The sequence below is a fragment of the Fonticula alba genome, assembly GCF_000388065.1.
Source record: "Fonticula alba strain ATCC 38817 unplaced genomic scaffold supercont2.1, whole genome shotgun sequence".
Taxonomy (NCBI): domain Eukaryota; order Rotosphaerida; family Fonticulaceae; genus Fonticula; species Fonticula alba.
In genome coordinates, this window is record NW_009242971.1 from 3,980,626 (window position 1) to 3,992,048 (window position 11,423).

Below are 11,423 nucleotides of genomic sequence, written 5' to 3' on the forward strand. Positions count from 1 at the left end.
GGACGATGGCCAACTCCAAGTACTCGGGGCCCCTCTCGGAGCTGTACCAGGAGACCATCATCACCAAGTCCGCGGAGGAGGCACTCATGATTGACCAGCAGCGAGTGCAAATGGCGGCGGCCGACGTCCAGGGAATTCCCCGCGTGCATGAGCAGCACCGGAAGTCGCTGGAGATCGGCACCGAGGCCTATGCGCAGGCGCTGCAGCGCGAGAACCAGCTGGAGGAGCAGCACCTCCAGAATCGCATTGCCTCCGAGCGTGCGCTGGCCCTTGAGCGCCTTCGTCGGGAGGAGCATTCGGCCCAGCGGCAGGAGGACCTCCGCCGTCGGACGCTGCAGCACGAGCAGGAGCTCTACCGCGAAACCGAGATGCAGAAGGTGGCCGCCGAGACGCAGGGCCGCATCATGCAGGAGCGTGTCAATGAGGACCTTCACCGGGATCTGATGTTGCTGGAGCAGCGCGAGCGTCGTGAGACCGAGTCCAAGCTCATGCGGCAGAAGATCACCGACATTGCGGACGAGGCGTTCGACTTTCTGTCGGATCCCCGGCGCACGACCAACCTGGTGGTCGGTGTGACGGCCGTCCTGGCCCTGGTGTTTGCCACCCGGGCCTCCATGTCGGTGGTCAGCAGTGTCATTGTCAAGCGCATGAACACCCCGGCCCTGGTGCGGGACAGCAGCCGCTCGTCGCTGCTGTCGCTGCTGAAGCCACGCCAGGAGGGTGCTCCCAAGGTGTCGCTGCTGTCTCGCGCGCTGGTACGCATGCAAATCTGCCCCCGCCCCCGCCCCCCCCTGCCCTTGCTCTTGTTCGCCGCCCGCCCGCTCGCCCATCCACCCCTCGACATATCGTCCATTCCTTCTTTTTAAGTGTCCATGCGTCTCACCTCTTCGCTTCCCGCCCCCCCCCCCCCCCGCCCCCCCCCGTCAGGAAGAGTTACCCACGGACCCTTCCAGGCCATCCGGCGACACCTGCACTCCAAGCCTCTCTCTCTCTGCCCCTCTCTCTCGCTCTCTCGAGCCCGCTCGTCACTATCAGGCTTGGCTTTTCTTTCCCCCTCCCCTCTGACCATCCTTCCCCCCCCCCCCCCCCCCCCCCCCCCAGAACACCATGCGCGGGCAGACTGCCTCGCCGCTGAGTCTGACGGCTCCGGTGCTGAATGAAAGCGAGCGCGAGCGCCTGTCGGTGCTGAGCGTGGCCACGCGCAACAGCCGGAAGAATGCGTGCGTCATGAAGGCCTCTGTCTCTCTCTCTCTCTCTGTCTTCCCCTCTGTCCCCTTGATGTCCCGATTCCCGGTTCCTCAATGCGTTCTTTCAGCGTGTCTGACTCTTCCTTGCTCTGCCTTCTGCACCTCTCGATCGCCCGCAGTGCCCCTCTGCGGAATGTCCTGCTTTACGGCCCTCCGGGTACCGGTAAGACCATGTTTGCCAAGGATCTGGCCAAAAATAGTACGTTGTCCTCGGCGAACAGCTCCCATGGCTGGCACCACCCTTCCATGCCGCATCCTGGTTGTGCACTTAGCTCACTCCTCTGTTATCTATGGCCCTTGCACGCACGCACGCACACGCACACACTCACTCACTCACTCACTCACTCACTCACTCACACACACACGCGACAACAGCTGGCATGGACTATGCCATCATCGCCGGTGGTGACATCCTCCCCCTCGGCGGGCAGGCGGTCACCGAGCTGCATGATCTCTTTGCCTGGGCTGATCGGTCGAAGAAGGGGACCATCATTTTCATTGATGAGGCCGAAGGTGCGCCGGGTCATGCATTCCTCCTCATGGTCCCCACATTTCCATCGCCCATTTCTGACCCTCCTCTCCGGCCGACGGGCTGACCTGCCATCCCCCGCCACCGCCACCGCCACCGCCACCAGCTTTCCTTCGCCGGCGTGATACCAACACCGCCTCGGAGGATGTGCGCGCCGCGCTAAACACCACCCTTGCGCTGACCGGCGAGAATAGTCAGCGTCACATGTTGATCCTGGCCACCAACCAGCCCAGCCAACTGGATGCGGCCATCCTTGACCGCATGGATGAGCTGGTGCACTTCGACCTGCCCGAGGAGCAGGCGCGTCGGGAGATCTTCGACCGGTACTATCGGATGTATGTGACCGAGGCGCACACCAACAACTTCCGCGTGCAGCCCATTCCCAAGGGGAAGCTCCCCCGGCCGATCGACACCTCGGGTATGTATTTCGTCATGTCATGGCGCCTCTTTCCCTGTGCCTCCTTCTTGCTCTTTCCCCCCCCTTCCCTCATCCCTCACACACCCGGATGCACCCCCCCCCCCCCTCCGTACCGCTCGGCCCAGAAATCATCCCCGAGATGCGCGAGCTCATGCTGGCCCATCTGACCGGGCTGTCGGGTCGTGCTATCTCCAAGTTCTGCTCTACCCTCCAGGCGCGGGCGTATGCCACCCCTGGCAACAAGCTGACCCGGGCCGCGGTCGAGGAGGTGCTGGATCACCTCAACGAGCAGGAGGGCCGGAAGCTGGACTGGGGCATTGGCGAGGAGAGTGACGTCGCCACTGGTGGCGTTGCCGCCGCCCCTCCGGCGAATGCCAACTCCACCGGCAACACGGCCTAAGAGAGCCTCCGGAGCCTTGGGCGCGGTGTGTGTGTGTGTGTGTGTGTGTGTGTATGGGCCCTCCCCCCCTGCCCTCGCCTCTTTTTGTCCACTGCGTTCATCCCTCCCCTTTGCATCCCCCCTTCCCCTCCCCCTCTCCCCCTGCCACATACTCCCCCCCCGGGAGAGGAGGGCGAGTTTGTGGGATCACGCGCCGGCGGCCGGGCGTTCTCTCCTCCGCAGGCGTCCACGCATGCGCACTCGTCTCTACCCCCCCCCCCGCACACAATTTATAGATCCTTCTACTACTTCCCTTCCAATGTGTTCTGTGTTTGTCTTCCTGTCCACGGGGCATTGCCAGGCGTTCCGTCCGCTGAAGCTCGGTTGTTTCCTGCTCTCTCTCTCTCTCTCTCTCTCGTCCTGTGTCTTTTTCTCCTGAGAGCCCCCCCCCCGGGCGCGAGGATGGGGAGGAGTGGTCAGGCCATGCGGACGTAACTGTGAGTGGGTTAACATTAGAGACGATCTAGGTCACGCTCGCCAGAACGTCATTTAGGGGTGGTCCGGATGGCTTGGCTTCCATCGTTTGCTCGTTGGCTCGCCGTTGGCTGTCTGGTCCCTGCCAGTTTCTCTTCCGCCGTGGGCGGGCTAGGATGCGCGCGCACGCGGGATATGCGGGGAACCATAGCCAGGGCGAGAGAGAAATGGCCCGCGTTTGCCCCTTGGAAGGGGGAGGGGGGCCGGATCAGGGCGGCCTCCGCGGGGGGTTCCCGCACAGGTGAGAGCGGTCCTCCTGCTTGGTTTCTCTCTCTCTCTCTCTCTTGGTCCCGTCATTTGAAAAGGGGACAAGGGGAGCAGGAATGTCCATCGTCGCGTACCTCGGTGCGTCCTCGCGCGGCATCTTCTTTCCGGGGCGCAGGGACACGGGCTCTGGGATGAGACTAGGTGCCCCTGGACTCCCCAACCAGAGAGGCCGCCGGGTCCTCGAGACTCTCCACTCACTTGCCGGCCCCCTGTCGTGTGCGTGTCTCTCTCTCTCTCTCTTTCTCTCTCCAACTGAGGGGAGCCTGTTGTGCCGCTGGCCGTGTGGGTTTCCAAGTCTGGGCATGGCCACAACAGTTGCATCCTCGCACGGAGGTGGAGCATGGGCGCGGCCATTTGAACGTTCACGCAGAGAACGTTGCGACAGGGGGCGGACGCCCTCCTGATGTGAGACAACTTCCCCCCCCCCCCCCCCGTTCCTCGGCTTGGGGCTTTCTACATGATTTGCCAGCGCCCAGGCTACCGGGCCGAAGTGGCAACAATGTGCATTCCGGTGCCTCCGCACGTCTGCGCCAGTGCCTCCTGTGCGAGCGGGGTGGGGGGGGCGCCGCCTACGTGCCAAGTCCGGAGTGGCCTGCGGGCGGAGCCTGCGCCGGGAGCCCATCGCAGGCAGGATGGCTGGAGTTGCCTGTGAGACCCATGGATGCACTTGGGCACGGCTCGGTGAGCCATCTCCAATCAAGGGGATTCGTCCGGTTGTCCTTGGCCGGGCGTCGGGCCGGTCGCCCAGGAGGTGCGGCGCGGCCGGATTGCCTCCCGGCGGCCGGTGCCAAGAAGGGCGAGCCCTAGACACCCGGCGAGGGCTCTTGCACCTGGCGGGCGCGGGACGGATCCGCCCCGCGCCCTCGGCGAAAGAGAGGAAGCCGTGCCGGCAGGCGGGCCGGTTTTCGCGACACCCCTCCCCCTGCCCCCGGGAGTCGCGGGTCATCGCAAGCCACCGACGGTCCGTGGCGGGGGAGGGGGCTTGACAGTTTCCGGGCGAAGTGGCATGCCAAGCGTGACGGCGAGGAGGGAACACACCCGGACAAGGGCTGCCCCATGTGTGAGGCCATGCGCTCTGCCCCGGTTCCTGCCATGGAACAATGTGCTGAGGGCTTTGCTCATGGCGCGGCTGGGCCGCCTGTGTCGTCGCCCCCTGCCCCTCTGCCCCCCCCCCCCCCCCCCCCCGGGGTGTGTGTGAGTGTGGGTGTGTGAGTGGGACCAAACGCCCGTCGGCTGCCCCTCTTTGCGGCCGGGGCTGTTTGTGAGCGCCTCCTCCGTCCCCTGGGCGAAGGAGATCTGCCCCTCCGCAGGGGGGGGGGGGGGGGGGGGGGGGGGGGAGGGGGGGGGCGGGCCGGTCCGGCGACCGGCTCTGGCGGCTTGGGCTATGAAGGTCCCTTCGGGCGAGGCCTTGGGGCGGCGGGGACCGCCACCAGCTGCAGGGCATGACCCCTTTTTTGTTCTTTCTCGAAGTCATCTGGCCGAGTGGACACCCCTCCCGATGGTGTGCTGGGGCCGGGCATTGATCTTGACATGCACCGGCCTGGGGACATTGGCCGGGGCGGGCCCCGCATTCCTGACCACAGCCCCCTGCCGGCCCACCTGGAGGCACATAGCAGGAAGGCAGGCAGGAGGAGAGGCGGCGCGAGGGCGGGGAGAATGTATGTTCTCGTGCTCGGCGTGCTCCCCCTGTGTGGGCGCACGCACGCGCATGTGTGCGTGTGTGTGCGCCGATGCCCACTTGGAACTGCCCATATCCGCGGGGCATATGGCAAGTGCAGCCATCATCACCAGGGGCATATGTGCTTGCTTTTTGCCTGGGTGGATGAGTTCGCGCGAAGGCAGGGCCTGGGGGACGACGTCGAAAGCGAACGCCCCCCCCCCCCCCCCCCGCCTCCGGCCGGTCGCTGACTCAGGTTGTCGGGGCCGAGGTGTCGGTAGGTGCCCGCCTGTGGGCAATGTTTGTCACGAACAAGCAGGCGAGCCGGCCAGGAATGCGACATCTCAGCCCAGCCAACGGGGCACACATCGGCTGCCGGTGTTGTTTTTTTTTGTTTTTTTTCGCCCCCGCGAGCCGGGCAGCCGGGGCTCACCGCGGTCCAGGGTGAGGGGCCGCGCCGGAGCTCCGTTCGTGGGGAAGGGAGATGGGCGTGCCAGGTGGCGGGAGTGCTGGCTCACCACTGGCGGGGGTATCAGCGATGACAGGTCTCAGGGGTGAGGCGCGTTCCGTGGGGCAAGGGGGTGTGGGGGTGGCGGGGCGATCGCGAGGAGCCGCCCGGACGAGGAGCCGGGCGCACTCACGCCCTGCGTCGAAGTCTGGCCGCTGACCAGCTTGCCGGCCTGGCCGAAGGATGCCCTTCCGGTCTGTGCGGGCCTGGTCGGCGGGGTTGCGGCGGTGGGCGCGCACACGCGCATGATGGGCCGGAAGCGGGCGCTTGCGCGTGGAGGCGGCCAGCGCGGCCAGCCCCTTGGACCGCTGGCCCCGACAGGGCGTCGGGGTGAGCAAGCGCCGGAGGCCAGGAAGGGGCGGGCGAGGGGCGCGGCCATGCTCTCTCTCTCGCGCGCGCACGCGCGCGCGCCCACCGGTGGGCTAGAGTCCCGATCTCCGCCCGGTCCGGAGGTTGACGGGGGCGGGGGGGCGGGGGGGCGGAGGAGGCTAGTGATTAACCGCTGGCGAGGGATGTCGTCCCCGGACCCAGACCGCTGGCGGGACGCCGGAGCAGGTGGGAAAGTGCACCCAAGCGCGGGGAGGCCGACCTCCGGTGGGATGGCCGATTCCCAGCGGCCCCGATGTCGGCAGGGTCTGCCGGGGACTGTGTGGGAACGGGGCCGTGTGGGAAACATGTGCCGTACCCTGGGTCCTGGGAAAAAAGTTCGTTCCGAAGACCGTTGCGCGGCGTCGGCCTGGGGTGGCGTCGACCGGCGAACGGCGGCGCCGCGGTGGGCGGCGGTCTCGGCGCCGGCGGGCGAGCAAGAGCCGCCGGCTTGCCCGCCTCCGGGCCGGCGTGGCGTCGCCCTCTTGGGCGGCCGCGCGTGAGCTCATTTGCGCGCATATTATGGGGCATTTCGCCGAGGCAATCGTGCCCGGGCGTCTTCCACGGAAAGGAAGGTCGGCCCGATGTTCGAGGGTCCAAACTATCGGCAGCATCGGGGGAGGGGGGGCGGGGGGGCGGGGGGGCGGGGGGGCGGGGAACGGCAGGACGGGACAGCAACCACCGGCGGCGGGCCGGCGGACGCCACATTTGGCTGGCCCGGTGTGGGTGGCCCGCTTGTGCCCGGGCCAGGCGGCCGCGGATCGGCGGCGCCCTCATGGCCGCAAATAATAACAGCGGCTGCTAATAACAACAACAACAGCAGCCGGACCGTGCCCCCCTCCTCCCCCCCCCCCGTGTCGCCAGTCGCCTCCCCACCTGCTTTCACCCGTGTGGGCCGGGATGTGGGCCACCCGGAACGACCTTTCGCGGGCGCACAGGATCGAGAGGAAAGCGGGCGAGAGAGAGGAGGAGGGGGGGGGGGGCATCGTGCTATCTCTCGGTGGCAGGGCAGGAGGGGTATGTTCGCCAGGTTTGCTCGGTTGCCCTGGCCCCTGGGTGATGGCTCACTGACGAACCCACGAGCGCCTTCTTCCCCTCTCGGCGCCGAGGGCCGCCCAGCCGAACAGCCGGTCGTGTCCTCGCCTGCCCAGCACCTGCGACGCCTCGGCGATGAGTGACCCCTCCCCCCGGGCGCGTGCATGTGCGTGTGCATGTGTGCGCCTCTATGAGTGAGCGTCTGCGCATGTGCCCGGTGTGTGTGTGTGTGTGTGTGTGGCGCAAGCGGCTCGGCTCCCGGCCGGCGAGCTGTTCGCCCCCCCCCTCGCCCGGTGTTCCTTGTGTACCGGCGTGAGCGCCCGGCTGTACGGCCTCTACCTGCCTCATCGAGGAAGCCGGCCCGCGCTTCCGATCGGGCGCCACCGGGCACGGCTGCCAGCCGGAACGCGTGAGGTGCCATGCTCAGGGGGGGGGGGGGGCGGGCAGGGAGCGGGAGTATGCCCGGAGGGGCGCACCTCTATCGGTATCCCAGGCGGCGCGCGCTCTCCCCCCCCCCCCTGAGCTCGGGGTGCCTGGCCCGCCTTCCAGCGTGTGGAGGGCTGACTCATGCCTCCCCCCTCTGATCGAGTTCCTCTTCGCGAATAAGACAGGGGCTAGAAGGCGGGGATGTTGCGCTAGCCCCTTCAACCGGGGCATGGCCGCGCCGAACGTTTACTCCTGGTGGATGAATAATCTCCCCGCCCCCTTCCTGCAAGAGTTGCCAGTTGGCCCTTCGCCAGCCGGCTCCCCTTTCCCCCTTCCCCGGGGGGACGGGGGGGGGGGACGGGCAGGAAAGAAGCAAAGAAGGCGGCGAGGCTGTGCGGGCTTCGGCGCCTGGAAAGGGCGTGCGATTGCGGGGAACTTTCGCGCACATGCGCGAGGCGGCCGGTGTCACTCATCGGCCTCGCCGCCAGGCGGCCGGGCGAGCACCTTCACTGCCCCCCTTCCCCTGGCGCAAGATTTGTATTACGCAGCCAAGGCGAACGTCTCCTGTCGGGATGATCGGGCATTCGTGCGGTCCGCCCAGATGCCCCGGCCGGGGGGTCACCAAGGCCAGGAGGCTTCCTCTGGGGCTCAAACAATTCGCCCTCCGCCTCGGCCCTCGGGTGGCGCCGAGCCAACAGCGCGTGCTTTCCCGGTTTCCGGGTTCCCCACTGGGGTGAATTGCCGGGCCGCCGCGTGAGCCATTCTGACTCGCCCGTGAGTAAGGGTGCCCGGGTGTCGTGCTAGCATGTCGCGCCTCCCGGGTGCGACTTGGAGCGCCTGCCCGCGCGCGTGCGAGAGAGAGAGAGACACACACACAGGGAGAGGGAGAGGGAGAGAGAGAGAGACGGAGAATGCCCCCTCCCCCCTCCGACCGTTCCCTGGCGACCGGTGGTCAGTCCGTCTGCCAGTCACTGAAACATTGTCCGGCGACGGTGGGAGCGTATGGATCTTCCCAGCCAGCCAGCTTGAATGTCTCACTCGAATTGGTATAATGTTGGGAATAATTATCCAGCCATTGCCACTTCCAGCAGGCAGTTCGGTGGCCCGAGATCTAGCACGCCCCCTCCCCCCGCCTGTGCTCCGGTGGCGCAGCCAGCCGCCGGGGGTGTCCCCCTGTCAGTCTCAGCGGTGATGTGGGAGGGGGGGGGGGAGGGAGGGGGGGCCGGGCGCGGTGTCGACAATCATCACCAATTTACCTGCTCCATGCCGGGGCCGTAGCCTCTGCCGGCTCGGCTCCTGGGCGCGCTCGCCTCTTGCGAGCCGCATGGGCCTCATGGCCGCATGCGACGGCGGATCTGGGGCCTTGCATGGCCCCGGCGGGCCCGGAGGCGTGGTCGTGGTGACACGGCGGTGGCGGTGGCGGTGGCGGTGGCGGTGGCGGTGGCGGTGGCGGTGGCGGTGGCGGTGGTGGTGGCGGGCGTGGCCGGCCTGCCGGCCTGCGGGTACAGGGCACCACATATCGCCTCCTCGCCTCGCCGGGGCCCCTCTCGCCGAGCCGCTCCCTCCCGGCTGGCGGGGAGGGGGGGGGGTATATAAAGGGGCGTCTTTCGCCGGATATTTACTATTTTTCTTCAGCAGATAGTTCTATCTCAGTTCCCCCCAGTGTTCCCCCGCTCCCCCCCGCTCTCCTCCCCTCAAGCCACCATGCAGCCCATCAAGAAGACCTCCAACGCCAACGAGACCGGCAGTACGCACCCTCCCTCCTCTCGCTCTCGCTCTCGCTCTCGCTCTCCCTTTCCCTCCAAGACCCACAGCCTTCCTAACCCCTCTTCTCCCTCTCCTTCCTCCTTCGAATCGTCTCAGACGATGTTTGCAAGGACCAGTCCGGCTGCCAGGTTATGTAAATCTCTGGTTCCCCCCAGAGAGGCACACCCTCGGCTGCGTCCTCGGCCTTCCCTCTCCAGGGGCCTAGGGCGCCCGCTCTGCGCACTTCCTCCGCACATTTTTGCGGCTCAACCTGCTTTGCGCGCGTGAGAAGCCGCCGCCTCCCCGGGCACCGTGTGGGCGCCTGAGACCGAAGGGTCTCTCGCTCCCAAATGACGATGCACGGGGGGCGTGCGGCCCTCTCCGCCGCTTGCAAGGGCGAGTCTCACCCCCTCCCCCCCCCTCCCAACGCGCTCTCAGTGAGGATTTAGTTTCCCCCTCCTCCGAGCATTTATCTGACCCAGCGCGACCTCCAGGGGGGATGCAGGCTTGCGCATGTTGCCGTGTTCTCCTGCCGGCGGCCCGCCTTCTCCCGTTCGCCTCGGCTGAACTGAGGCAGGCCGCACAGACCCCCACGCTGCTGCTCGACCCTCCGCGCCCCTCCCCGATCCCTGGTCAATAAATCGTTTCCCCTCAAAAGCCTTCCCTTTTTCCTTGTGCCTCCACCGCCCTTCCCCCCCCCCTCTCCCTCCACACTCTTCTTCTCGCCCTCTCGCTGTTCTGTTCCGCTTGTCAGCAAAAGCATACGGTCGACCGGGGGCAGGAGAAGCACGGGGCAGGCGGCTGCCCGATGCGGAGGGGTGGCGTTTCTTTTTTTTTTTGGATGGGGGCGGCCCCGAGGATCTCCCTCCCCCCCGGCCCTTGGCCATTTCTCCCGACACCGATGAGAGGCGCTCGGCATCGCGCCCTCTCTTGGTTCATGGCATGCGCTCGTCGCGCCAGGTGGGGTGGCTGTGCCAGGCCAGCATGCAATGGGGCATAATTGGACACCGATAGGTGAGGCACTCGAGTCAGGCTGAGCTCCCCCGGGCCGCGCATCTCTCGCGGTCGCCAGCGGAGCAGCCGCCCGCAGCGCGACAAACCGTGGCAAGACCGGAGGTAACTCACTCCTGCAAGGCAGATGTGCCCAGGGCCCAGATGCCGTCTTGTGCATCCAAGCATCCATGTACGCTTGCAGAGGACCATACGTGTGGGCCACCTTCCTGGGACAATTCCATCGGCCCAGGGCGACATCCTGTTTCCCGGGCCCGAGGGGCATATCCAGGCGGACACTTTGGGACCACGTCCGGTCTTCGGCCTCCCTCCCGCCCCCCCCCCGCCTCCCTGGTGGTTGCGGGAGAAGCCCTCTGCTGGTCTTGGCGTGTGTCCGCCCGCTTTGCGGCGCATGCCCCGCCTGCCGACCCTTTGTCCCTCCCTCCCCCAACGGGATAAGTCAAGAATACACAGGAGTCGGTGGTGGCGGACACAAGGGGAACAATGCATCCCGCACCGAGTAGGCCAGAGCCGACATGTAACACGCACTGCTCGATGCGGACAGGGGCATGCGCGAGACGCACAGGGCCACCTGGCCAGCCAGTGGCAGCTGTGCTCCTGGGGCCATGGGGAGGGTGGAGAAGGGCGTCGACAGCCCTGGAGCCGGGAATGGAGCCGCCAGATCCTCACGCTGGGAGGGGGCACTAGCCCAGGGGGCCGGGTGGGGTGCGCACACCCGGCCGGGAGGTGCCTCCTCCGTTCCCTGCTGGCGCGAACATTGCATTGGAGGAAATGGCGCCCCGCCCGCATGCGTGCGTCTTTCTTTCTGTCTCCCTCTCTCCCTCTCTCTGTGTCTGTGTGAGGAGATCGAAGGGGACAGAACGCGACCGGATGGGATCGAATGGGACTGGATGGAGGTGACCAGAGCTAAAGATATACAACAACATCATGCCTCTCATCTACTTGTGTGCCTTGTACGGGCCCCGGCAGGCGCCCTGAACACTGCCTCCTTGCCTGCCGGAGGAAGAGCCAAAGGAGGTCAAGCGACTGTGTCCACTCCCCGTCCGCCGCCGATCCCCCCAATGGAAGTGTGTGCAAGGCGGGATGGAGTGGCTGGGCAAGAAGGCCCTGTTCGGTGGCATGGCGTGGCGACATGACTCTACCACGGTGTGTTGCTTCCCACGAAGACTGGTCCGCGCGGAGGCGCGCGTCGTGTGAGCCATCCCGGCCGATCCCCATTGGGCGGGTACCCACCGCCGACGGGGAAGTCCCCGGTGTGGGCGTCGGCGTTCTTGGCCCCCGGGCCCGGGGGGGGGGGGGG

General features: G+C 66.9%; 1 protein-coding gene across 1 annotated transcript; it reads left to right on the plus strand.

The window, feature by feature from the left end:
• Window positions 1–5: 5 nt before the first annotated feature.
• On the plus strand, window positions 6–2,640 carry H696_00847 (hypothetical protein; the record flags this gene model as incomplete). Its single annotated transcript, XM_009494732.1, has 6 exons — window positions 6–755; window positions 1,102–1,220; window positions 1,367–1,446; window positions 1,623–1,760; window positions 1,883–2,194; window positions 2,320–2,640. The coding sequence occupies 6 exons, from the start codon at window positions 6–8 to the stop codon at window positions 2,592–2,594; spliced, it is 1,674 nt and encodes a 557-aa protein (XP_009493007.1). The 3' UTR covers window positions 2,595–2,640.
• Window positions 2,641–11,423: the final 8,783 nt, after the last annotated feature.